The sequence below is a fragment of the Pristiophorus japonicus genome, chromosome 8, assembly GCF_044704955.1.
Source record: "Pristiophorus japonicus isolate sPriJap1 chromosome 8, sPriJap1.hap1, whole genome shotgun sequence".
Classification (NCBI taxonomy): domain Eukaryota; kingdom Metazoa; phylum Chordata; class Chondrichthyes; family Pristiophoridae; genus Pristiophorus; species Pristiophorus japonicus.
The window spans coordinates 75,894,383-75,921,685 of NC_091984.1; the positions used below are offsets into that span (position 1 = coordinate 75,894,383).

Genomic DNA, 27,303 nt, shown 5'->3' on the forward strand with positions numbered 1-27,303 from the left:
GAGATCACAAAAAATCTGCAAAGGGACATAGACAGGCTAAGTGAGTGGGCAAAAATTGGCAGATGGAGTACAATGTGGGAAAGTGTGAGGTTATCCATTTTGGCAGGAAAAATAAAAAAGCAAATTATTATTTAAATGGAGAGAAACTACAAAATGCTGCAATTCAGAGGGACCTGGGGGTCCTTGTGCATGAAACACAAAAGATTAGTATGCAGGTACAGCAAATAATCAAGAAGGCAAATGGAATGTTGGCCTTTATTGCAAGGGGGATGGAGTATAAAAGCAGGAAAGTCCTGCTACAACTGTACATGGTATTGGTGAGGCCACACCTAGGGGCCAAAATTGGTCGATACCAATGGTCCGCCCATTTCTCGGCGGTATGCCAGTGGTATGTTGTTGCATACCGCCGGGTACCATTGGGGCAGAGTGTGCGCGATTTTCATGACTTTTTTCTTGGCGGTATGCCGAGCGGAGTGCAGCCAGCGGTGTGCGGGCGGTGAGTCCTTTTCACTCGGGAATCTTCGGCTCCCGAGTTGTGCGCACACGCATGCTGCTGCGAAGCTCCGCCCCCCGGAGAGGCACTGATGAACGTCCACAGAGACAGTCGGCCTGAAAAGGCTGTGGGGCGGCCTGAGATCACTGTGGAGGTATCATTACTAATCCTTTGTACAAAATAGCACTTATTTATTTTGATTGGAGATTTTATTTACTTGTACTTTTACATTAGGTTTAGATTTTTTCTTCAGATATTTTTTCTATATATATATAGCGGGAAACTTAATGGGAGGGGGGGGGAGATCGGTAGGGGGAGGGGATCACTGCGGGGGGAAGATCGCTATGGAGGAGGGATCGCAGCTGTGGGGGGGAGATCGCTGCTGTGGGGTAAGATCGCTGCTGTGGGGGGAGGAAGAGACTGGGGTGTGGGAGAGACTGGGGGGGCGGGGGGCGGTGAGAGACAAAATTTTTATTTTACAGCTAAAGATGCTTACTACCAACTGAAGACTGACTTAAAACCACCTTTTCCAGGGCGGTCTGCAGTATGTCAGTGGTAAGTGATGTATTTTGCAATTTTGAGCGGTGTGTCGGCAGTGTGCAGGGGCGGACGGTATGCATACCGCCTGGCAGTATGTCACTGATGAATTTTCCGCTGGGCAGTATGTGGGCGGTATGTAGGTATTTTTGGATGAATTTCGCGATTTTGGGTGGTATGTCGGCGGTCTGCAGGCGGTGTGTCAACCAATTTCGGGCCACTAGAGTACAGCGTACAGTTTTGGTCTCCTTATTTAAGGAAGGATATACTTGCATTGGAGGCAATTCAGAGAAGGTTCACAAGGTTGATTCCAGAGATGAGGGGGTTGACTTATGAAGAACAGATGAGGAGGTTGGGCCTCTACTCAATAGAGTTTTGAAGAATGAGAGGTGATCTTATTGAATCATATAAGATACTGAGGGGGCTCGACAAAGTAATGCAGAGAGGCTGTTTCCACTCGTGGGGGATTCCAAAACTAGGGGACATAGTTTAAAATAAGGGGTCACCCATTTAGAACTGAGATGAGGAGGAATTTCTTCTCTCAAAGATTCGTAAATCTGTGGAATTCTCTGCCCCAAAGAGCTGTGGAGGCTGGGTCATTGAATATATTTAAGGTGGAGATAGACAGATTTTTGAGCGATAAGGGAGTGAAGGGTTATGGGGAACAGGCAAGGAAATGGAGCTGAGCCCAAGATCAGATCAGCCATGATCTTATTAAATGGCGGAGCAGGCTCGAGGGGCCTTATGGCCTACTCCTGCTCCTAATTATTATCATTATGTAACAGCAGCAACATGAAAGGACATCACAATTCTACAGAACACTAGGCACTCAAATCCAGTAAGTCATCAGCTACACCAATGTTATCATTCAAGCCCCTGGGTACAATGCTGTATCTTATATGAACTAAAAGGGACTTTTTGTCTCAATGTGGGCATTGTACATGACCACCAGCATAGAATCATGTAGGTCAACACCAGCTTCTCTGGAAATTCGTATGATGCCTTCATATTAAAGCAATAATCTATGCCACCAAATTGGAAAATCGGAAGAATGCCAACATGATGGCAGAAGACTAATGTGGACAGTTGTGGCAAGTTACACCTATGCACGAACGATAAACAGAAGCAGATTTCAAATACAAGGGCTGGATTTTCTGCTTTGATGATTTTGGGGTGGTAATGGAGGTGGGGCAGTAAAGTATGCGCCCGGGAACAGTTTGCGCCTCAGTAAGTAAAATTGGGCAGCTGGGCCCTGAGTCAGGGTGCCCAGCGCTAAAGGAGGCGTTGTACACCTCTCTTGGCGCTAGCATGGGAAAATCCCGAGCTAAAAAGCCGGGCCGGGAGCACTCCGAGAGATACCTTGGGAGGAAAAAAACCCTAAAAATACCACAAAAACATTCCCAAAACATTGCCCACGGCACCACAACATAAATCACAAAAAAAAAAGATAAAACAATCATACTTACTTTAGGAACCTATTACTGCTCAACGAGGTGACTGTGAAGACTTACTGGATCACCAAAGGAAGCTTGTTCAACACCACAGTGGTTAAACAGGATACTGACCTTACTCCGGAGATGATAGCTAGGTAAGATTTAAGAATTGTCAAAATGGGCAAAAGGACTTGACTGTAAATAAGTGTCCAAGGCATTGTGGCTTAAACAGGAACCTATTCTATTAAACACAGTCAGCAGTGTCCACAGCTCTGTGATGGACCTGTTCCCCAGGCTCACGCACCATGAAGCTGGCAGCCATGATGGGTAGGTCAGTATTGGAACGGGGTGTGTGTTTCTGCCTCTACCACCTTGTCAGGCAGCGCGTTTCAGACCCCCACCACCCTCTGGGTGATAAAAGTGCTCAACTCCCTTCTAAACCTCCTACCAATTACTTTAAAGCTATGCCCCCTGGTTAGTGACCTCTCTGCTATGGGAAGTAGGTCCTTCCTATCTGCTCTATTTAGGCCCCTCATAATTTTATGCACCTCAATCAGGTCTCTCCTCAGCCTCCTCTGTTCCAAAGAAAACAACCCTAGCCTAGCTAAATCCTCATAGCTAAAATTCCATCGGGGTCTCTGGACATTTCCTTGCTTCCACGTTTAATACTTTTAAAACATGCAAGTGAGAAGTAGCCTGGGAACAGACGTTCTGTCCCCTTGATGTACTCCACTAATCACCTGAAGGGACGTGCACCTCACCAAGAGACATTACTGAGCACATTTGTCTCCCTCTAGTTTGGGCGGTGAAACCTATAAGCTGAATAATCTACCCCTTTACTCCCGCAGCAATAACATGGACCAGTAAAACGCTTTTAGCATCTCAAAATGTTTAACTAGAGGCAACTGTGAACCTGATGATGTGTCGGAGCCCGAAGGCACAGTCAAAAAGATTGGGGGCATCCTAAAATTCCACCAGCCTGATGTCCCGACGTTAGTGTTGGAGTGTATCTGCTCGTGACCTCTGACCTGATGCCACTAAATTATGCAGACTCAAAGGAGGTCACCTAATTTTAATATTGTGTGTGGGTGGGCATCCACTAGGGGCACATCTTGTGCATAATGGAGGGGGAATGGGCCCCCAATTCCCACTCAGTTTACCAGCTCCATCACTCTTCCACAAAATCGAGGACAAGGAAACTCGCGACCTGGGGAGTCCCTTCCCCTAGCTATTTTCCTCTTTTGGGTGGGTCATCCGGCGCACTGGGTCTCTCCAGCAGAGCAGGCCTCCAGTCATCCTGGTTAATCCTTGCCACTGGATAAAGGCCTAGCTCTGTCAAGCCTGTGTGGTGGCTGATGTGCAATGGTCACCACATGTTAAAAAAAAAATCACGCACAGGCATCTTCCACCCCCTCAACTGGAGTTCAGGACTGGAACATCTGTGAACTCTCGTGGAAGTAAGTCATCCTCGTTCGAGGGACCGCCTATGATGATGATGATTACTTACCTCTCTGCAGTCGGAATCGTTGGACCACCTGATTTCACTGGCGTTCACTGCGGAGCACACTTCAGGGTGTACGGGTCGGGCTGAAGTCAAAACCCGCACCAGTGTCGCCACCAGGGGCGTTACACACCAGCGCAGCTCTTCTGGGTAGTGTTGCTCTGTGCCGCCGCAAAACCGGACCCGAAGATCGCTACGGGGCGCTGGAGGCTGACCGCCCGCCCAAAACACTTCGCTGCCACCACTGCTGCCGCTCCAGGGTGAAAAACAGAGCGCAAAAGACCGGAAAATCCGCCCCCAAGTAGTTAACTTTTATTTATATAGCACTTTTCATGTCCTCAGGATTTCTCAAAGCAGTTCACAGCCAAAGAACTGCTTTTAAAGTGTAGTCATTTTTGTTTTGTAAGCAAACACAGCACCCAATTTGCACACATCAATGTCCCACAATATCAATGATCAGTAATCTGTTTTTGAAGGTGTTGATCAATAAGCAAGTAGCTTTATCATTAGCAGATGCTGTGGGAGAGGAAAGCTACATTTGATTCCACAGACTGCAAACAGCTTTATCTTGAGTAAACAAGCAGGAGTTGTTTTTTCCAGAAGGTTTTAGTAACCCACAGATAACCCATGAACAGCACACTAACAATGTTTTCTAGGCTTTAGTTATTTTTTACTAAAATACAAAATCAATATAGTATGCACTTAACCGCAATACAACATGTAAATGTTGAAATTCTTTTGGAGGACTCCTCCTGCGTCAGTTGTAGTTGGAACCTGGAAGAGACTTTCATTCAGCCAAAAATAATACAAACTATCAGATGGTGATGTCACTTTCGTAAAATTCCACATCAGAATGCCAAAAGGGTTTCTCTAAAATTACAATTCCACATGATTAGATAGATATTTAGAGAATTTAAAGGGAGCATCTTGTAATGGTGACTTCTTAAATTAGAAGAAATCAGTGTGTGATATAGAACAGTTCTCAACTGTATTTAATGGATGGGCAACATGATGATCAGACTTAGGTTTTAGATGAACTGACTGTATAATTTTATTATTTGTGCATTAATTTTTAGTTTTTTTGAATATATGTGGATTTTCCCTCCTGCCAATAAAAGTGCAGCTTCTGCATCAAGCACGCAGTATCACAGACAATAATTAAGCAATCACGTAATAGTAGGGCAGTTTCCAGTGAGAATGAAGCAACAATTGGATAATACAGAAATCAATGCTGGGACTTGTTACAACAGTCGTTGAGTATATTCAAGACAGAGATCGATAGATTTTTGAATATTAAGGGAATCAAGGGATATAGAGATAGGGCAGGCAAGTGGAGTTGAGGTAGAAATCAGCCATGATCTCATTGAATGGCGAAGCAGGCTCAAAGGGCCAAATGGCCTACTCCTGCTCCGATTTCTTATGTTCTTATGTTCTTCGATATGCTACCATGCGCTCTAATCTCAAGGAGCACAGATGACATCATAACTACGAGTGAACCTTGAGCAGTTTCTACCTGTGATCTAAAAAGCAAGAAGAGATTAACGTATTCTAATCATTCCATGTACCTTTATTTGTAATACAGTATATAATATGGGGTACATGAGCATTTTCTACCTTTTTTTCTTTTTGGCTGTTGGTTGTGTCAATACAGACACCTTCACCAGCAAGTTCTGTGCAACTGATTACAATGTTTATTTCTTGGAAGCAACAAAAACAGTACATTTCATACAATAATACTATCAGTACATATCTAACTATGGGCCCAATTTTCCCCAACACCTTTTTTCGGCGCACTTACCCTAAATGCGGCGACTTTGCGCGCTGAAAATGGCGCCGAAAAAAAGTGGCCCCATCCTGCCCGCTCTGCCGAGTCTCCGGTGTCCCAGCGTGGCGTAGATAGTGAAGTGGGGGTGGAGCAACAGCCCAGCGCAGAAAACACTGCCGGCAGCTGTCCGCATGCGCAGTGGAGTCTGTGCGCATGCTCCTTGCCCTCCCAGCATGTTCTGCAGGCTGTGAGCAGGACCCGATGCTCGAAGCCCCTATCTTTGGCCGAAGGGACGCCCTAATGTTCGCCGCGCCCTATCCCTGGCCGAAAGGACGCCCCGATGTTCGCTGCACCCTATCCTGGCCGAAGGGACGCCCGCCCCGATATTCGCCGCACCCTATCCCTGGCCGAAGGGATGCCCCGATATTCGCCGCACCCTATCCCTGGCCGAAGGGATGCCCCGATATTCGCCGCACCCTATCCCTGGCCGAAGGGATGCCCCGATATTTGCCACACCCTATCCCTGGCCGAAGGGATGCCCCGATATTCGCCGCACCCTACCCCTGGCCGAAGGGATGCCCCGATGTTCGCCGCACCCTATCCCTGGCCGAAGGGACGCCCCGATGTTCGCCTGGTGAGTGGGGAATATCCTGCAGTATGTATTTAGAATTGTCAGAAACGGAGTGCAAAAGTTGGGAATTTGGTAAGTGGGAATTTGATGCAGAAGGAGGTTCTGTTTTTTGGCTTTAATACTTGTAGTGGTTCATGTTACATATTTAAATATTTCATATAATCTACCTATAACTTAAACTAGATCAAGCAATGAGTTAAAAAAAACTATAAGCTAAGTTGATTTAACAGATGAAAGGTTGTTTCCCCTGGCTGAGATTATCCACTTTGGACTCAAGAAAGATAGATCAGAATAAATGGTGTGATGCTCGAAACTGTAGTGCTTTAAATGTACTAACCTGCGCCGAATTCTTAACTGCCCACAATGTTTTTTAAAACTGGCCATATACGCTGACCTAAGTCGATTTGGAGTAAGTTTTAGCTGGCCAAAATGGCATAAATGGCTAAAACTGCCGTAAGTGGCTGGGAACTCCCCCTTTTGAAAAAAAAAACTCAACTAAAAAAAATCGTACCTAACTGAGTTACTCTGGAGCAAATTTATTGAGGAAAATGGCGTTTTTTAACTTACGCTAGAAAAACCAACTTACTCCAAAAAAATTGGAGCAAGTCATGGCCAAAATTGGGCCCATTATTTTATGCGCTATGTATACTTTCAAGCAGTAACTCCAATTCTGGCCTCTTGTGCATCCCCAATTTTAATCGCTCCACCATTGCCGGCTGCGTCTTTAGCTGCCAAGACCATAAGTTCTGGAATTCCCTCCCTAATCCTCTCTGCCTCTCTACCTCTCCTTCCTCCTTTAAGACGCTCCTTAAATCCTACCTCTTTGACCAAGCTTTTGGTTATCTGCCCTAATATCTCCTTATGTGGCTCAAAGTCAAATTTTAAGAAAGAAAGATTTGCATTTATATAGTGCCTTTCATAACCACCAGTCGTCTCAAAGCCTAGATTTTTGTGCTCAAGTCTCTGGAGTAGGACTTGAACCCACAACCTTCTGACTTAGAGGCGAGAGTGCTACCAACTGTGCCACAGCTGATACATTTTTTTGATAAAGCTCCTGTGAAACACATTGGAATGTTTTATTGTGTTAAAGGCGCAATATAAATGCAAGTTGTTGTTGAAAAAATAAAGAATTCACATTTATACAACCTCAGTATGTCCCAAAGCACTTTACAGTCAATGAAGTACTTTTAAAGTGTAGTCACTGTTGTAATGTAGGAAACACAGCAGCTAATTTGCACACAACAAGGTTCCACAAACAATGTGATAATGACCAGATAATCTGTTTTAGTGATGTTGGTGGAGGGATAAATATTGGCCAGGACACATTGTAGAACTCCCCTGCTCTTCTTCGAATAATGGTATGGGATCTTTAACGTCCACCTGAGAAGGCATAAGGGGCCATGGTTTAATGTTTCATCTGAAGCCGGCACCTCCGACAGGGCAGCACTCCCTCAGTACTGCACTGGAGTGTCAGCCTAGATTTTGTACTCAAGGCTCTGGAATAGGACATACTTTACGGTATATTTGGGCATTATTAGCTTTCATAAAAACAGTTGCATTTTAAGCAACCATACCAAACTGTAATGGAGTTAGTAGCAGCAAAAAAATCCATTCAAAGTTAAAAAATCTCCCATTTGTGAAACAGAAAATTCATGTATGTTACTACTGATATTCCATGAGGTATTCTATCTCGACTCAGTTTCTTGCTTGTAAAATGGTTTCAAGCAATACTCTATACAGTACTTGTGTACAACAACTGAATTTTAAAAAATAGGTTGTTTTGCTTTTGTTCAAACCTTTTGTGGCAGTTACTATTTAGTTTTCTCAGAAGGTAACATTACATATGGCGACTGACAACTATGGTTGTTTGCACTCATCTTTCCAACATTAAACTGCTTCATCCTGGGTCTGTGTACAACAGCTAACAGAAACACATTCACTCCTTGAGATCATTTTCTTGAAATAGAAAACTGCATATGCCTCTCATATTTCACATGAAACCACTATTTTACTGAGAGTGCAGACACACTGAGTCATGCCAGGCAGTGGAAAGGGGGAGTTAACAAATGTCAGCCAAGAGAACAGCAGCTCTCTTTCATATTATGGGTCCAATCCACAATATCACCTGCAAACTCTGCCCCCACTCCTCACCCCACGAGAGAATTTATGAAGACTGTCTCATCAAACAGTCTTTACTTTGTCAAATTAAGACACATTGTCCAGGATTTGCTTATCCTCTTAAGCTCCAAGATGATCTCATCTGCTGGCTCAGTATCAGAAAGTCCGAATGGAAGGTTGCCAAAATTACATCTGCAACACCCCCCAACCATTTTGACATGATTTACTTCTCCCAGAAGACTCCCACTGCAGTAATGAACAGTCCTTATTGCAGCAATACTAGACTTTATGTAAACAAATACCTTGTAGTTGCACCTGTGGCTTTCCAAGATAGAAAATCAGCGAGATCAAAGAAATGACCAGCTTTTTCCCAGCAAATGCTTCGCAGTTTCTGGCAAGTTCAAACAACACAGTTAACACAGTGTCATTCCAAAAACAAGCAAATATTCTTTTCATGTGGTACTTATAAGATATTTTGTTTCTTTGATTTTAATTGTGACTGCACAAAACATTTAAAGCCAAGTATCACACTATTTTTTTTAAGTGTTGCATTTGAATTTAATCTGAGTTTAAAGCTGTGTATATTTGTTGGTACAATAGTTCACAATTAAAAATCCAATTTGTAAAGCTGCTACATCACAATTCATATCCTAAAAAATGAGCTTTCATTTTCAAAAGAATACATTGTAAAAGTATAAGGCCCCGGTTTTCATGAGCTGCAAGGCCGCCGAGAGACCGGGTGGTACTTTGCCTGAAAGATTCCTCTAAAAGAGGTGGCAGTACCGCCCGTTGGCCAAATAACGGCTTACGCCGTCAATCTGAGCAGCAGCGGGCAGGAGCTCTCAATCTCACCGGCAAATGAGCTTGCCGCCCAAATGCCGCCAAGGATGGAGTCGGGCCGAGGGAGGGTGGAAGACCTGAAAAGTAAAAAACATTACCAAAAAAAACCCATTGGAACACCTTCAGGGGTCCCCATCCAGGTAAGTCGCTGTAAAAAAAATGTTTCAAAGATGTTCTCTAACCTTTTCTTGCATCGCGGGTGGACCTGCCTCCATGCAGTGGTCCTTCTCCCTGCTGGCGCGGACTCCTGCCGACTCCCGCCCGCACCAGTCTGGCATCTCCGCGGGCGGGAGGTCACTTACGCCATAGGACGTCAGTGGGCGGTTCTCAGCGGTACTCCCCTCCTGCTCACTCCAGCCCAAGTGGAAAATGGCGAAGAGAGGAAAACGGCAGCAAAACTCGGCAGCAGTCGGCGGCAGCAGGCGGTAAGATCACCAATATTGGGGCCTTAGAATTTGATAGTGTTTTAAAGTTATGGGGATAGACTTTCCTGAGAACCCCTCAATGCCTAATTGCCCGCTCAGAAAAACCGCTAACGTTTGGTAAGTAACGCTGGTGAAAATTTACACTTTAAAGTTAAAACTAGTTAAAATTAATCGCCCGGCGAGAAAATGGGCCTTGCACCATTATTCTCGGCTGTTTTTTCAGCAGTTAATGGGAAATTTCGTCCGAGGCTATGGTTGGGCCTATGGAGGGGGAAAAACTTTCTAAAAGAATATTCACTAAAAATAAAAAATAAAAAGTTAAAAAACATTCCCAATACACTTTAACACATAATCGCTGTTTTAAAACTTAAAAAAATATAAAGAACCTTTAACTTACCTTTCTTTGCACAGTACTCACCTACAGCTCTGTTTGAGCAGCTTTCACAGGGCAGTTCCCTCGGCGATGTGGACGGGCTTCCGTTGAGACCAAACTTACGCCCTGGTGATTTTATCAGCGGTTTGGTCCCAGCGGGCATTTTCAGATTTGGGCGATACCGTTAAAAAGCTAAGGGGGAAACTTTCGCCGGGCGGAAAAACAGCTGTACCGCCAAGAAAATCGGCGAGAACCCACCGAAAATGAAAGGAAAGTTTAGCCCATGATGTTTTTCAATATTGTAATCACTCTGCAAGATTCTGTATTTTCCAGCTGATGTTATTCCAAATGCAACCATGAGTGAAATATTATGGGGACTGTATTAACCTGGACTGCCCCAATAAATCCTAAGTGGAAACTAACCCAACGCTGGAAGAATTTTCTTTTTCCCCTCTGCTGGAATCTCCTTGTGCCATTCATTATTCCCAGTTTAAAGGACAGATTGCAGTCCTGTTCCCAACCTTTGTCGATACTACCCCATGCACAATTACCTAGATGTGCATAAAAGAAGATTCAGTGATCAGCACTCATCATGTCTCCATGACAGCACTCTGAGATTGGAAATGCTGCACATTACAAATGATAAGTGCAAACCCATAGTTTATCATTCCGTGACACTACACAATGCTCAACAACCAACACAATTTAAAATAACGCAAACCAACAGAAACTCCTGTTTATCAGAATCTGAATCCAATGAGAAGTATGATCACTTTTTACTGTTTCAATATCCAAAATTGCAGCCGACCGCTTTAAAATCCGCCATTTGGAGCTTTAATCTTTTTACCTGCAATGCAATGGTGGTGTCATTATGTTGCATATCCTGACAAAGAGGAAAGAATGTTTTGGAAGTTAAATGTTGAGAAGAAATTTTAAATCTAGTAACTTCAAACCAAAGTGTATTTTTAGTAAACACATTTGCAGAGGAATTCTTTTGATTTTAAAATCTAAAAATGGTGTGGTCATGCAGCTTTACTTCTGCACATTTCCTTTTCAACATATTTCAGGCAGCTTTCCCGTAATGTCTGAAGTGCCTAAGAAATCAACATTAATTTATTGTCGGGCTGTAATCTTACTAAGGTCAGATTCACAAACTTCTATTTGTGTCTACTGCATACATCCCAGATAAAAATGAAAATCAAATCCCCAAGCAATATGATAGTAGTGATGTCCTAAGGAGGAGAGCACCTGGCTAAACCTTTGAGGGTAAATGTCCAGCTGTTAAAACCTGTATGAAGTTCCCTTAGCTGAAAATACAGAGCTATATCAATCAGCTTACCATATTACTGCAATATTATTTAAGCTGGTAGGTTGATTACAGTAAAGATCAATGGCCAAAATCATCTTAAACCTAACCCCAGCAGACTTTTTCAGATAATACACCAGTCCTAAAAAGACAAAAACACAGAAATGATTGCAAACCTTGAGTGGTCATCAAACTTGACAATTAAGGTCCAAAATGATTGAAATCCTTTTCATGGCAAATAATACTCTGCCTTTGTCACGTGTCCAAGGAAATAGACTTATTGCAAACTCCTGCATATTTTTTTCTTTTTTAACTGGTATTTTCAACAATTACAAGCTTGCCTTCTGACAAGATTGATATTTGAAAAGCTGCACAGAAATGGAATGATCCATCTTGGGAGGTGTTATGTATTTAACCCCTTGCAACCTATATCACACTACCACCAGAGGGCCTACCTGTTGCAGTCCCAAGGGATCCCAGCATCCCTTGGAAGCACGGTATATAAGCAGGCAACCCACGAGGTATCTGCACTCTGGAGTCTTATTAAAGGAGCTAACGTCACACTTCCTCATTGTTCACAGTACTCAGTTTCATCCTTTATTATGAATGCATCAATTGGCGACGAGGTATCGAACAACCGCGCAAAAATGAAAAGAACAGTTGGTATCCTGGAGAAGTTCTCAGAAGGGGACAGACGATTGGGAGGCCTTCGTGGAGAGACTCGACCAATACTTTGTGGCCAACGAGCTGGAAGGGGACGAGAACACTGCCAAATGAAGGGCGATCCTCCTTACTGTCTGTGAGGCAACAACCTATGGCCTCATGGAAAATCTTCTAGCTCCGGTAAAACCAACAGCTAAATCCTCTGAAGAATTATGTACGTTGGTCCAGGAGCACCTAAATGCTAAGGAAAGCGTTTTGATGGCGAGATATCGGTTCTACACGGTCAACGGTCGGAGGGCCAGGAAGTGGCGAGCTATGTCGCCGAACTAAGGCTCCTCGCAGGACATTGTGAATTTGAGGGATTCCCAGAACAAATGCTTTCGTACTGGCCATTTGCCATGAGGTAATCCTTCGCAAACTGTTGACTGTTGAAACTCCGAATGTAAGCAAAGCCATAACGATAGCCCAGGCATTTATGTCCACCAGTGACAACACCAAACAGATTTCACAGAGTAAAGAGGTTTCGGCCAGTACTGTGCACAAAGTAACGTCATTTTCGAGCAGGAATATACATGGCAGAACGTACACGCCGGCTGCTGATGCACGACCTCAAATGACCCAGAGTCCACTATTAATTGTTAATGCGAGGCAGTTAACACCTTGTTGGCGTTGTGGAGATGATCATCGGCCCCATCAATACCGCTTCAAGCACTATGCGTGCAACGGCTGCAGAACAATAGGACACCTCCAGCGAATGTGCAGGCGAGCTGCAAACCCTGCAAACCACCACGTTGCAGAAGAAGATAGATCCACTGTGGATCAGACTGAATTAGAGACTCATACCGAGGAGGCAGAAGTGTACGGGGTACACACATTCACCACAAAATGTCCACCAATAGTGTTGAAAGTGGAACTGAATGGAATCCCAGTATCTATGGAACCGGACACTGGTGCGAGTCAGTCCACAATGAGTAAAAAGGCCTTTGACAGGCTGTGGTGCAACAAGGCACGCAGGCCCAAGCTCAGCCCCATTCACACCAAACTAAGGACTTACACCAAGGAACTGATCCCTGTAATTGGCAGTGCAGAAGTCAAAGTCTCCTATGATGGAGCAGTACACGAACACCCGCTGCGGATCGTGCCAGGGGATGGCCCCACATTGTTTGGCAGAAGCTGGCTGGGAAAAATCCGCTGGAACTGGGATGCCATCCGAGCGCTTTCGTCCGTCGATGACGCCTCATGTGCCCAGGTTCTGAGCAGGTTTCCATCGTTGATCGAGCCAGGTATTGGAAGCTTCTCGGGGGCGAAAGTGCAGATCCATTTGGTTCCCGGTACGCGACCCATCCACCACAAGGCATGGGCGGTACCGTATATGATGCGTGAGAAAGTGGAAATTGAGCTGGACAGGCTGCAGCAAGAAGGCATCATCACATCCGATTGTCCGGTACTTAAAGAGAACGGCACAATCAGAATTTGTGGGGACAATAAAGTAACGATTAACCGTTTCTCGCTGCAGGACCAGTACCTGCTACCCAAGGCAGACGACCTATTTGCGACCCTGGCTGGAGGGAAGACGTTCACCAAGTTGGACCTGACCTCGGCCTACATGACGCAGGAGCTGGAGGAGTCTTCGAAAGGCCTCACCTGCATCAACACGCACAAAGGTCTGTTCATCTATAACAGATGCCCATTCGGGATTTGGTCGGCCGCGGTAATCTTCCAACAGAACATAGGGAGCCTTCTAAAGTCGGTTCCTCACACCGTGGTTTTCCAGGACGACATACTGGTTACAGGTCAGGACACCATTGAGCACTTGAAGAATCTGGAAGAGGTTTTTAGTCGGTTGGATCACGTGGGACTCAGGTTGAAACGCTCGAAGTGTGTTTTCCTTGCGCCAGAGGTCGAGTTCTTGGGAAGAAGAATCGCAGCAGACAGCATCAGACCCACCGACGCCAAGACAGAGGCCATCAAGAACGCGCCGATACCACAGAACGTGACGGAGCTGCGGTTGTTCCTGGGACTCCTTAACTATTTCGGTAATTTCCTACCTGGGTTAAACACCCTGCTAGAACCCCTACATGCGCTACTGCACAAGGGAGATGACTGGGTATGGGGGAATTCACAAGAGGCTGCCTTTGCTAAAGCCAGGAATCTGTTGTGTTCAAACAAACAGCTTGTCCTGTATAACCCTTGCAAACAATTAGTGCTAGCTTGCGTTGCGTCGTCATACAGGGTCAGGTGTGTGTAACAAAAGGCTAACGAATCAGGGATTTTGCAACCAGTCGCGTATGCATCCAGGAGTTTGTCCAATACCGAAAGGGCCTACAGCATGATTGAAAAAGAGGTTCTAGTGTGCGTTTATGGGGTAAAAAAAAATGCACCAGTACTTGACCCGACTGTCCCGAGTGCTGCTCAGCTACCGCACCAGACCCCACTCACTCACCGGGGCTCCCCCAGCCGAGCTGCTCATGAAAAGGTCACTCAAAACAGGGCTCTCTCTTGTCCATCCTGATCTCCATGATCACGTGGAGGGCATGCGGCATCAACAAAGTGTGTACCATGACCGCACAAATTTGTCACGCGATACTGAGGTCAATGACCCTGTGTTTGTACTCAATTATGGACATGGTCCCAAATGGCTCACTGGCACGGTCATAGCCAAAGAGGCAAGTAGGGTGTTTCAGGTCAAATTGGCCAATGGACTAACATGCAGAAAGCATTTGGACCAAATCAAATTGCGGTTCACCAACAGCTACGAACAACCCGAAGAAGACACCACCAACTTTGACCCTCCAACACACACAAAAGTGGCAACCGACATCAGGGTTGACCGCGAAGCTGAACTCAACATCCCCAGCAGCCAGGCAAGGCCGGCTGCCCAGCAACCCAGTGAAGAACTAACCAACTCACCCACACCCGCATTTGTATCGAGACGATCGACAAGGGAGCGAAGAGCCCCAGATTGTCTCACCTTGTAAATAAGTGTACTATTAACTTTACGAGGGAATTATGTTAGGTATTTAACCCCTTGTAACCTGTATCACACTACCACCAGAGGGCATACCTGTTGGAGTCCCAAGGGATCCCAGCATCCCTTGGGAGCACGGTATATAAGCAGGCCACCCACGAGGTACCTGCACTCTGGAGTCTTATTAAAGCAGCTAAGGTCACAATTGCTCATTGTTCACAGTACTCAGTTTCATCCTTTATTAGGAGGGCCAGTCACAAACTGCAGAACCACACCTCCAATCGATTTGTTATATGAAACAGAATTAAGAGCAACTGTAGAAAGTTGTACAAGCCGGAATTTTTTTATCATTCTTTGAGATGTGGGAATCGCTGACATTTATTGCCCATTCCTAATTATTCTTGAGAAGTTAGAGGTGGACCTTCTTCTTGAACAGCTGCAGCCCATGTGATGAAGGTATTCCCACAATGTTGTTTGAGTTCCAGGATTTTGAGCCAGCAACAGTCAAGGAACCGTGATACATGTCCAAGTCAGGATGGTGTGTGACTTGGAGGGGAACTTGGAAGTGATGACATTCCCGCGCACCTGTTGCACCTTCTTGGCGGTGGTGGTCACAGGTTTTGGGAGTGCTGCCAAAGAAGCTTTGGTGACTTGCTGCAGTGCATGCTGTAGTTATTACACACCGCAGTCATGGTAGGCCAGTAATGGAAGGAGTGGATCAAGCGGACTACTTTTCCATGGATGGTGTTGGGCTTCTTAAGTGGTGTTGCAGCTGCATCTATCCAGGCAAGTGAAGAATATTTTTCTACAGTCCTGACCTATACCATGTAGATGATGGACAGGCTTTTTAGTTGGTGTGTGGAGCGGCGGGGTAGGTCAAAAGATGAGCTACTTACCGTAGAATAACCAGTTTCTGTCCCTGGAGTAGGACTTGAACCCACTGACTCAGAGGCAAGTGTGCTACCCAGTGAGCCACAGCTGCCACATTGGAAAGAGCATGTTGCACAACAGATTCTCTGCTCCGCTGATGTAAATTATCAGGAGGCACCAAAATACCAGTGCTGCCTGCATTCTTTCTGTGGGAAGCCATTAGCCTTGGCCGCGCTGTTGCCAGGTTTCCGGCCTACTTTAATTTCTAGGCCTGTGTCTAATCTCGCTCTCCTTATTGATCCCATACCTTGCTAGATTTGTTTTCAAGCAGTCATCAAATTCCCTTTTGAAAGTAATTATGGAGTCTGCTTCAACAACAGTTTGTGGCTAAGAATTCCACATCCTAACGCTCCTCTAAAAATATATTTTATTCTTAACCTCCCTTAATTCTTTTTAAGTTAATTTTAATGTACCCTTGCATTACCATCTTGTCAGCCAATGGAAACATCTATTACTATTTTTATCATAACTCTTCATAATCTTGAAGACTCACTTTACCCCTCTACTGCAGTGAAAAATGGACTAACGTCTCACAGCTCTTTTCATAACAGTAACCCCTCACCCTGCTCGCATCTGAATAAACCTTGTAATATCCAAGTGAATCTATGCTGCAACATTTCCATTACTTTTGTATCCTTTCTGTAATGGGAATCACCCCAAAATTGTAAACAATACTTCAATGATAACCTAATTAAGGTTATATATATATATTTAAAATTTTCTCCGTACTTTTGTATCCTGTGCCTAGGATACCTAGGATTCCATTTGCCTTTTTTATAGGCTTATGTAATTACACTGCCACCTTTAATTTTGTTCACTCAATTCCTACATTCCGAAATCAAGACTTTCATGTTTCATTTTCTCTTCCTTCCTCATAATTGTTTCCCCTTCATGAGGAAGGATATCTTCAAAAGAGCCTCCAATACCTCAAATCAAGTGACCACTCTTCATGTGTGTACCTAAAGAGCAGTCTATATTTTAACAGAGTGGGTATCGGGCAGGCGGAGGGCCAGGATGAGCAGCAAGCCCCCATTATGTCATCAGTTTAAGGCTAGGATGATTTTAACTCTCGAGCCTCATTTTAATATAATTGACGGCTGCCCACTCCATCATTTTGGGAAATGGACAGCCCGCTCATTATCCCTGCATCATTTTTGGCAGGCCACCCGAGGCTTATATAAAACTGGAATGCATCTCTTAAAGTGAAGTTGCAGTATCTGGTTTCATGTTTCATTCTAACAGTGTAGGCATAATTCCGGAGGAAGTTCAAAGTTTAACGACAACCCCCAAGTTTTCTGATACATATCTAAGGTCCTGGTGGAGGAGATCAGGGCAAGGAGAGAGGTAGTGTTCAATTGCACTTACAGGAGCATACCCAAGGTGACTATCCAGCAGGCCTGGAGAGGTGGCTGAGAGGGTCAGTGTCAGCAGCATCACGCCCAGGATCTGTATCCAATGTAGGAAGAAGTTCAAAGATCTTACCAAGCATGTTTCATCTCTTCATCTTGTTCAACAATACCTGACAACACTCCTTTCAGCCTCTTCCCTCATCAGTCTAAACATTTCTCTCTCCTTCATCACTTCCTTCAACATACGATCACAAGGACACACTGCAACTCTCTTTCTCATTCTAAATAAACTTACCACTTCCTTTGCTGTCTTTACACCACACACTAACAGCATTCTCTTCTCACATCCTAGTACTTGCAAACCAGCAACTTCTCCCAGGATTACTTCCTCACTTCATATTCTACATTCTTGGCTTTCTATTCATTACCTCCCCATCCTCATTCCATCTTACTTCTTCTCCACGTCTCAATACTTGCACAATATGCACAAGCTCTACACATCTCCACTTATCTTTCAACAGCCACTCACTAATGTTATGTATGTAAGTAGACCCTACCCAAATGTAAGACTTGCCACCAGGGGGCACACCCGTGGGAGACCCAAGGGTCACCTGTGCACCCTGGGGCAAGCAGGTATAAAAGGTGACTCACCATGTTGCTTCCTCACTCTAGAGTCTGAAATAAAGGTTACAACAGTTTGAGCTTGCGAGTCTTGTGGATTTATTCTGAACATAACAAATTGGCGACGAGTAATGGATCACGAACTTTCACGCAGTAATGGCTGCCGTTGGTATTCTTGAGCGATTTTTTGAGGGTGATGATTGGGAAGCCTTCGTTGAGCGCCTCGACCAGTCCTTTGTGGCCAACGAATTGGATAAGGCTGAGACGGAGGCCAAGAGCAGGACGATTCTCTTCACCGTATGTGGGTCATCGGTATATGGCCTCCTAATAAACTTGCTGGCACTGGTCAAAATAACGGACAAGTCTTACACAAAGCTGTGTACGCTGGCTAAGGAACATCTCAAGCCAAAGGAGAGCATCCTGATGGCCAGGTACCGCTTTTACGTCGCTTCGAGGGCCAGAACATGGCGAGTTTTGTCGCCTACCTAAGATGCCTTGCGGGGCAGTGCGACTTTGCAGGAGCCTTGGGGGTAATTTGCAGGACTTTTTCGTGCTTGGAATTGGCCACGAGGTCATCCTTCGCAAATTGCTGTCTGCCGAATCCCTAGATCTGAGCAAGGCCATCACGATAGCCCAAGCTTTCATATCCACGAGCGATAACACGAAACAGATATCTTCACAGAATCGAAGCTCACCGGCGATCACCGTGCACAAAATAATGTTTGCAGCAGGCAGAATGGCACAGGGCAGGGCCCACACAGTTGCAGAGGCCAGACCTAGGCCTAGAGTGACTCAGAGTCCGCCGTGGGGCATGAATGCGTATTAATTAGCACCATGTTGGCGCTTCGGAGGCAGCCATAGAACTCATCAATGTCGATTCAAGTCCTCTGCGTACGCACTCCGGTGAACGAGGCCTCCCTTTCCCAAAGGCTGAGCAAACCCCCTCTTCCAGCTGAACCAGGCATCGAAGTGCAGATCCCCGAGGCACAGGCCGCTCATCACAATCACGAGGAGGTAAAGTTCAACCGAGCAGAGGTACAGGCGCGGTACCCACCACCCGAAGCCGATGACCCTTTCGCGACGATGGAAGAGGCTCCAGGTCAACCATGCGGAGTGCGACTCCGGCCGAAACGATCCGAATGCGTCTTCCCGATGCCAGAAGCAAAATATCTGGGAAGGAAGATCACGGCAGTCGGCATCACGGACACGGACGAGAGGGCGTCCAGACCACGGGTCGAGAAGGCGTCCAGACCACGGGATGAAGGTGCGTCCAGACCACGGGACGAGAATGCGTCCAGGCCACAGGACGAGAGAGCGCCCAGACCACGGAAGGTCGCCACAACGGAACGGAGGAAGGTGTCGCTCAGCAAGCAAGATGACTGGGTTTGGAGCAAAGGAAAAGGGGCGGCCGCGGTGAAGGCCAGGAACCCACCATGCTCAAATAAATTGTGTGCACCATGTAACCTGTGCGTGCAGTCTTTCGCGGCCAATGATATACCATTGTATGGGATTGGGGGTATCTTACAACAAGCCAAAGTAGCGGGCGAACACCAACCGGTGGTATATGTATCTGATAAAGTACTTGTAACAAGTGATGTGTTATCACATGGGGTCGGGTGTGTTGTACAGCAAGCCAAAGTAGTGGACGAACCCCAACCAGTTGTATATGTATCTACAAAGCATTCGTAGCAAGTGAGATGTTATCGCACGGGGTCGGGAGTGTTGTGCAGCAAGCAAAAGTAGCGGGCAAGCCCCAAACGATTGAACATCTATCAAATATGTTAAACAGAACAGCAGCCTGTGTTCACGGGACTAAAGAGAGGTACCAAAGAGTGTCCCAATATGTGCTCGAGTCAGACAGGCTGCTCATCCCACGAGCTTGGGAGAGCAGAGGCACCATTATCAATGCGTTGTTTTGAGAATGTCCAACACTGTCTGTGCACTGTAACCTGATCCGCCATGGGCCAGGCACAGACAGCGGCACCCATGCTCTCAGTTGGCCACCGTTGCCCACCCCCGGGGTGGAAACGGCGCAGCCTGTAGACCCACTCGCGGTCGTGGAAGTGCTAGAAAGCGAGGGGTCAACCGTAACGGTGCCCCAGCTTAGGACCTGGACCAGCCATGATCCCATGTTACCGCCTGCCAAAGGTGAACTGCTAGACGGATGTGGCAACCTATCCACCAATAAGACAACAGACCCATCCCAACGTTGCAAAGCAAGGCAGGACGGCTACACGCAATCGGTGGCCTGGGCCCCCATACTACGGCCCAATGTCCATGGGGACCACTAGGCCTCCTGCCACTACTGAAAGTCTCAAGGCCATTGCGGCCATCCTGGGCTTGCCGGACCTTAGGGTCAGCACCCAAATCACTAAACCTAGCACCACACGTGCCATGATAGTCTCCCTACAGACCCGGCTATCCTGGGTGTTACGCAATCACCAGACTGAATCACTCAGAACCGAGCATTCCACATGCCATCAGCAGAGAATGCACCATAAGTGCATGGCCCCTCCACGCGACATCAGAATAAGTGATGTAGACCATGTTCAGGGCCCCAGTCGGGCCGCTAGCACCGCATTAGCCAAGGTGGGGAATGGAGTTTATGTGATGAAAATGGAGTGTTTGATTGTGAAACTTTGTACCGGGCTAACGAGTAAAGCAGTGGGACGAAACCAAACGGCGAACGACAGATAACCAGGAACCACTGTGAAAGAACCTGGCCCCCAGCGACCCACCAACACGATCAACTTCACCGTCAACCACAAGGACGAACCCACCATTCAACCCAGGCGATTGACCCAGGGGCACTAGATCGCCTCAACTTGCAAATAACTTGCACAATTAGACTTTGGGAAGGATTGATGTTATGTATGTATGTAGATCCTACCCAAATGTAAGACTTGCCATCAGGGGGCACACCTGTTGGAGACCCAAGGGTCACCTGTGCACCCTGGGGCAAGCAGATATAAAAGGTGATTCACCATGCTGCTTCCTCACTCTAGAGTCTGAAATAAAGAGATCAAGGTCACAACAGTTTGAGCTTGCGATATAGTCCTGCGGATTTATTCTGAACATAACAACTAATTCTCACCCTCTCTTTCTACAGGACAAAGCAGCACATAATGCCAGGGAGAGGAGCAGGACCAAGGGAGGAGTACCTGAAGACAAACGTAGGTCCCTTGCAGTCGGATTCAGGTGAATTTATAATGGGGAACAAAGAAATGGCAGACCAATTGAACAAATACTTTGGTTCTGTCTTCACAAAGGAAGACACAAATAACCTTCCGAATGTACTAGGGGACAGTGGGTCGAGTGAGAAGGAGGAACTGAAGGATATCCTTATTAGGTGGGAAATTGTGTTCGGTAAATTGATGGGATTGAAGGCTGATAAATCCCCGGGGCCTGATAGTCTGCATCCCAGAGTACTTAAGGAAGTGGCCCTAGAAATAGTGGATGCATTGGTGATCATTTTCCAACAGTCTATCGACTCTGGATCAGTTCCTATGAACTGGAGGGTAGCTAATGTAACACCACTTTTTAAAAAAGGAGGGAAAGAGAAAACGGGTAATTATAGACCGGTTAGCCTGACATCAGTAGTGGGGAAAATGTTGGAATCAATCATTAAGGATGAAATAGCAATGCATTTGGAAAGCAGTGACAGGATCGGTCCAAGTCATGAAAGGGAAATCATGCTTGATGAATCTTCTGGAATTTTTTGAGGATGTAACTAGCAGAGTGGACAAGGGAGAACCAGTGGATGTGGTATATTTGGACTTTCAAAAGGCTTTTGACAAGGTCCCGCACAAGAAATTGGTATGCAAAATCAAAGCACATGGTATTGGGGGTAATCTACTGACGTGGATAGAGAACTGGTTGGCAGACAGGAAGCAGAGAGTCGGGATAAACGGGTCCTTTTCAGAATGGCAGGCAGTGACTAGTGGAGTGCCGCAGGGCTCAGTGCTGGGACCCCAGCTATTTACAATATACATTAACGATTTAGATGAAGGAATTGAGTGTAATATCGCCAAGTTTGCAGACGACACTAAACTGGGTGGCGGTGTGAGCTGTGAGGGGGACGCTAAGAGGCTGCAGGGTGACTTGGACAGGTTAGGTGAGTGGGCAAATGCATGGCAGATGCAGTATAATGTGGATAAATGTGAGGTTATCCATTTTGGGGGCAAAAACAGGAAGGCAGAATATTATCTGAATGGCGGCAGATTAGGAAAAAGGGAGGTGCAACGAGACCTGGGTGTCATGGTTCATCAGTCATTGAAAGTTGGCGTGCAGGTACAGCAGGTGGTGAAGAAGGCAAATGGCATGTTGGCCTTCATAGCTAGGGGAATTGAGTATAGGAGCAGGGAGGTCTTACTGCAGTTGTACAGGGCCTTAGTGAGGTCTCACCTGGAATATTGTGTTCAGTTTTGGTCTCCTAATCTGAGCAAAGACATTCTTGCTATTAGGGATTGCTTCCAGGGCTGGCTTGACTGACATATGAGGAGAGACTGGATCGACTGGGCCTGTATTCACTGGAGTTTAGAAGGATGAGAGCGGATCTCATGGACACATATAAGATTCTGACGGGACTGGACAGGTTAGATGCGGGAAGAATGTTCCCGATGTTGGGGAAATCAAGAACCAGGGGACACAGTCTTAGGATAAGGGGAAGGCCATTTAGGACTGAGATGAGGAGAAACTTCTTCACTCAGAGAGTTGTTAACCTGTGGAATTCCCTGCCGCAGAGAGTTGTTGATGCCAGTTCATTGGATATATTCAAGAGGAAGTTAGATATGGCCCTTACGGCTAAGGGGATCAAGGTGTATGGAGAGAAAGCAGGAAAGGACTATTGAGGAAATGATCAGCCACGATCTTATTGAATGGCGGTGCAGGCTCGAAGGGCCAAATGGCCTACTCCTGCACCTATTTTCTATGTTTCTATGTTTCAATAATATAACAGCCCTCACCCAAGCAGAGCAGGAAGGCCTGGGGATTAATGGCCTCGGAAACGCCATGAGCATCGGGGAAGGCGAGGCTGGTGGCTTCTCTGCATATCACCTGCAATCCTTCAATTATATCAGCAAATATTCAGCAAGCTTCACAACTTTAAGCTGCCTTCTAAAGACTTTCATTTGCTAATGTCCAACCTCTCAATACCATCTTAACTTTTCTCTTTGCTCTGTGTCTTTCTGAGCACCTGGAACCTGTTGAAGAATACAGCTCGGAGAAGAACAATCTTCCTGATGATGCACCGTCACGTGCTCCATCCCTATCATGCACCAACACAGACAATGGCACTACGTGCGGCAGAGGGGACTGCATGTGGTGAAACACCCAGCACAAGTGAGCAGCAGCAGGTACTGATGTCAAGGAAAGCCCAGGAGACAGCTCACCGGAGCAGGATAGTGTTGAGGACTTGAGAGGCCCAGCCATGAAAAGATAACTGCTTGCCTTTCACAAGCAACAACAACAAGCAGTTATATCATGTTTTGGAAGTCCTTCCAAGGAATTGCAGCATTATGGCTGAATGTATAGAGGAGTCTGTGTCGACCATGTGCGGTGTCATCTCGCACGTGTGGCCATGGAAATCAGCTTGAACAAACTGCCCTGCCAGCAGCCGAGGTGCAATAGTCTGCAACCAGGCACTCACAGGCTCAAACACCCAGAAGTTGCCAATCACAAGCATCTCAAGGTTCCCAATATGAGTAACAGAAGCCTTCCACCAACATTGCTGAAGCCATTAGGGGAGCATCTCATCGGAGTAGTCAATTTAGGAAACCTACATATACGAAAGGCAGCATGGGTTGACACTGTGACAGAAATGAATTGAAGGCAATTCTTCTGTTGGGGATTAAGTTCATCATCTTGGCACTGTAATCTGCAGTGTGAGTTTCTTGCAGCTTCTGAGTCTACATTGTCAGTATGTCATTGATCGGGAAGTTGTTGAATGGTTTCAATGTTCTTTAATGTAGCATTAAGGGAATGGTGAAGGATGTAACTAGAACTGTAAATGCAGAGAGGCTTTGCGCAAGTTTTCAGGGCAGAGGAATGAGCAGGTCACCACAATTGCTGTGCAATTAATTCATCCCTCGCGTCTCTTGCTGTAAGGTATTGAGGTTTTCCTTATCGTCTGCTGCTTCCTCACCTTCATCCTGTTCTTCATTGTCTTAAGAGGACTGTTTCTGCTGTTATGCCTCCTCCAAATGCAGGCCTCTCTGTATGGCAAGGTTATACACCACTATGAATCTGTGGGGCATATTGTAGGGAGCTCACAGACCTGTCCAGAACCTGTATTTGAGCAGCCCTGTGGCTCAGGTGTGGTGGAGTTGCACAGGGGTGTCATCAGCCAAATGTGCACGGGGAAGCACTTGCCCCCAGCAGACATCCTGTTATGTTCATGAAAGGGTTGAATACCGGGGGAATGGTTGCATTTCACACGATAAAAGCATTGTGACAGCTGCCTGGGTACCTTGCACAAAGTGCTTGTGTGATGGGAGACTACTTGGGCATTAATGAAGTGGTAGCCTTTCCTATTCACATGCTGTTGGCTGGTGTTCTGGTGCCCTGATGGCAACATGAGTGTAGTCAATGACGTTTTGGACGCGAGAGAAGCCAACCCTGTTGCAAATCCCCAAACTCTCTCCTGTTGACTGTTGGCCAATGTGGAAAGTAATGTACTGTTCAGCCCTGGTAAACAGGGGATGGATGCCTTGCTTAATACAGTTGTGTACTGGCGACTGGGAGATGTCCTCTGTGTCCAATTTTAGCTACTCCAGCTAATCTTAGAAATGAAAAGTTCGAAATTCCCTAATTTATGGGCAGTAACCTCTCCGGGGCCGGACATTCTGCGCCTGGCGCAGAAATCCCGCCCTGGAAGCGAAACTGCGGTTACCAATCCTTTCGGGGCGAGTTCGGGGGTGCTATCCGGGCGCATCACATCCATGTAGCGCTGACATGTTTCAACGCTCTTCACCTTCCATTAAAGGGGAGGGACGCTGCGAGATCTGCAAGCCCTGTGACGGCCTCCACTGGGCCATCAGGGCTAAGGGGTGCCGTGGCTGCAGTCTAGCACCGAAATGGAGTGCCGGGCTGCACGATCGCGGGCGGGACCGGCGACATCGCTAGGCAGCGGCCCGAAGGGGAAGGGCTGGAAAAAAAAATGTCGGCGCACGCACAATGCCGTGCGCCTCCTTTAACTTTCGCCCCGTGATGGGTATGCGGCCCGGTTCGCTATCTGCAAGGCTGGCGGCAGGCCAATTTCCACCATGGGGCAAAAAGGGGTCGCTGTGCATGGCAATTACATCATCGCCAGGGCACAGTAGCCCGGGGCACTACCAGCGGGGGCGTGGCATTATTGCATTCGTGCTTACACTAACTCCCGCGCAATTTTTCAGGATCCAGTAGTGCTCCACCGCCACCCCCCACGCAAAAATACTTTTGCGCCCCGTTAGAGCCCCAGAGGCACGAATAGGAGGTGCACGGCAAGGGAAATTCAGCCCCCAAGAGTTTAGCTGCAGCAACTAGAATTCTTTATTTAAAATACAAGACTTAGCTTCTGCCTTATCTTATATTGACACATCAATCACAGTAAATGTGCAAATCCCATGCGTTCACAGTAACTTGCACCAGGTCAGCTTGCTAGATGGAACCTTAGACACCCTGAGGTGTATTGCAAGACCAAACTGCACCCATCAGGCCACTAGAATACACCAACTTTTATACTCACACCCCTAAACACACCTACTTCTGTCACAGGATAAGTAACTACAGCATCATGTGCTATACTCTTTGTTTGAAAAATGGTAGAAGCTGGCCTTTTTGGCTCTGTAGTTCAGGCAGTCGACCTCATCCCTTCAAGATTGCTCTGTTCAGCACTTTCTCCATTATACTTCTGTATCCATGGAAATCTCGCTTAACTATTTTAAATTTATAGGGCTAGAAATTTGTTTTTCAGCGAAAACGGTACTTTTTTTCGCCAAAATTACTGTTTTTGCTTCGCTACCATTGGTAGGCCAGATATTCAGCCTTTAATTTGCGCAGCGGTAAAAATCAGCATAGCACGAGGATTTGGGGCGCAAACTGTGAATTTCAGCAACTTTAGTTCGAAGCCGATACTGCTGCGAGAAAGGCCTTGGGAGGGGGGAAAAACACCCCCAAAAATTGGGGGGAAAAAAATTAACAAAACATTCACAAAACCTTACCTACTAAATCGCTGAAAAAGAATTAAAAAATAAAAACTTTAATTTACCTTTTTTGCAGATCTTCATACTTACCGCTGCTGGCAGGGCTGCACGACAGATTTTACCCTGTCGGTATTCTGAGCGCAGAATACGGGTGCGGAGAGAGACAAATTTTGTGCGAAAACGCTATTTCGGGTCTTGCACGGTGACACTCCTCTCCCCAGCAGTACGTGGAAAGCACCGCCGCAAAATGTCACTGAATTTCCCGTCGACCGTTTTTTTCCAAATATGGTGAAATATCGGCAAAAACCGGTCGCAAAATCGGCAAACTTCTAGCTCTAATACACTCCTAAAGTCATGTAATGCAATTCTCATCGACAGGTCTATTATCTACAGGAATACAGTTAATTCCTAAACCAGCTGTCTTACTTGTTCAGGCTGATTATTCTGCAAAGAAATGTTTTGGATACATGCTGTACCCTCTATACTAGTTAACCCAAGATGCTTTCTGCTAATATCAAATTATTCCAACATAAGTAATTTTTCTATTGTTAGAAGTTATGAGCTTTGGTGACTTTCACAACTACCGGAAAAGCTTGGCCCCCTGGTCCTGTCGGGCGGGGTTGATTAATATAAGGAACAATAAGGCCAATAGTTACACTCCAAATGCTGGCATCAGCACAGATTGGAGATTGAACTGGGGACCCTCCTGGTCTGCATGGCTCAGTATCCTACTAGGAAATACATTTACCCACGGAAAACTGACATGGACCATATCTCCTGTGCTTTAGTTCCTTAGCTTTGTTGACCTTCCACATCCTGAACCTTGTTATTGTGGCTTTTTCTTTACATTTATAATGTTAGAAGGCTCCAGCTGCTCAAAGCAGACAGAAAACAATTCACATTTGGCACTCATTAACCCAGCAGCTGGTATTATAAGAACCAGATGAGGAAAGAAAAACTTACTCTGAATAGGGCAGTAAGGAACCAAAAAAAAATTCTAGCTTGCATCTGACAAACATTTACAAGCCATATGTCAACTTGAAAGGCATAATATATTATTTCTGGTATGGTACCAATTAACTCCAAAGTTTAAACATAAACATACTTTTAAATTTTATAATTATTATATTTCACTAATTCCTAGAAACAGTTTTTCCAGTCAAGCAATAT

At 46.0% G+C, this 27,303-nt stretch overlaps 1 protein-coding gene across 2 annotated transcripts in view; it reads right to left on the minus strand.

Moving 5' to 3' along the window:
• Positions 1-27,303, minus strand: part of fggy (FGGY carbohydrate kinase domain containing) — a 521,756-nt gene that overhangs the window by 423,931 nt on the left and 70,522 nt on the right. For both annotated transcript variants that reach the window (XM_070886941.1, XM_070886940.1), the window contains exon 5: positions 8,781-8,869. In XM_070886941.1, the coding sequence (XP_070743042.1) occupies positions 8,781-8,869 (89 nt within the window). The remainder of the gene's footprint in view (positions 1-8,780; positions 8,870-27,303) is intronic.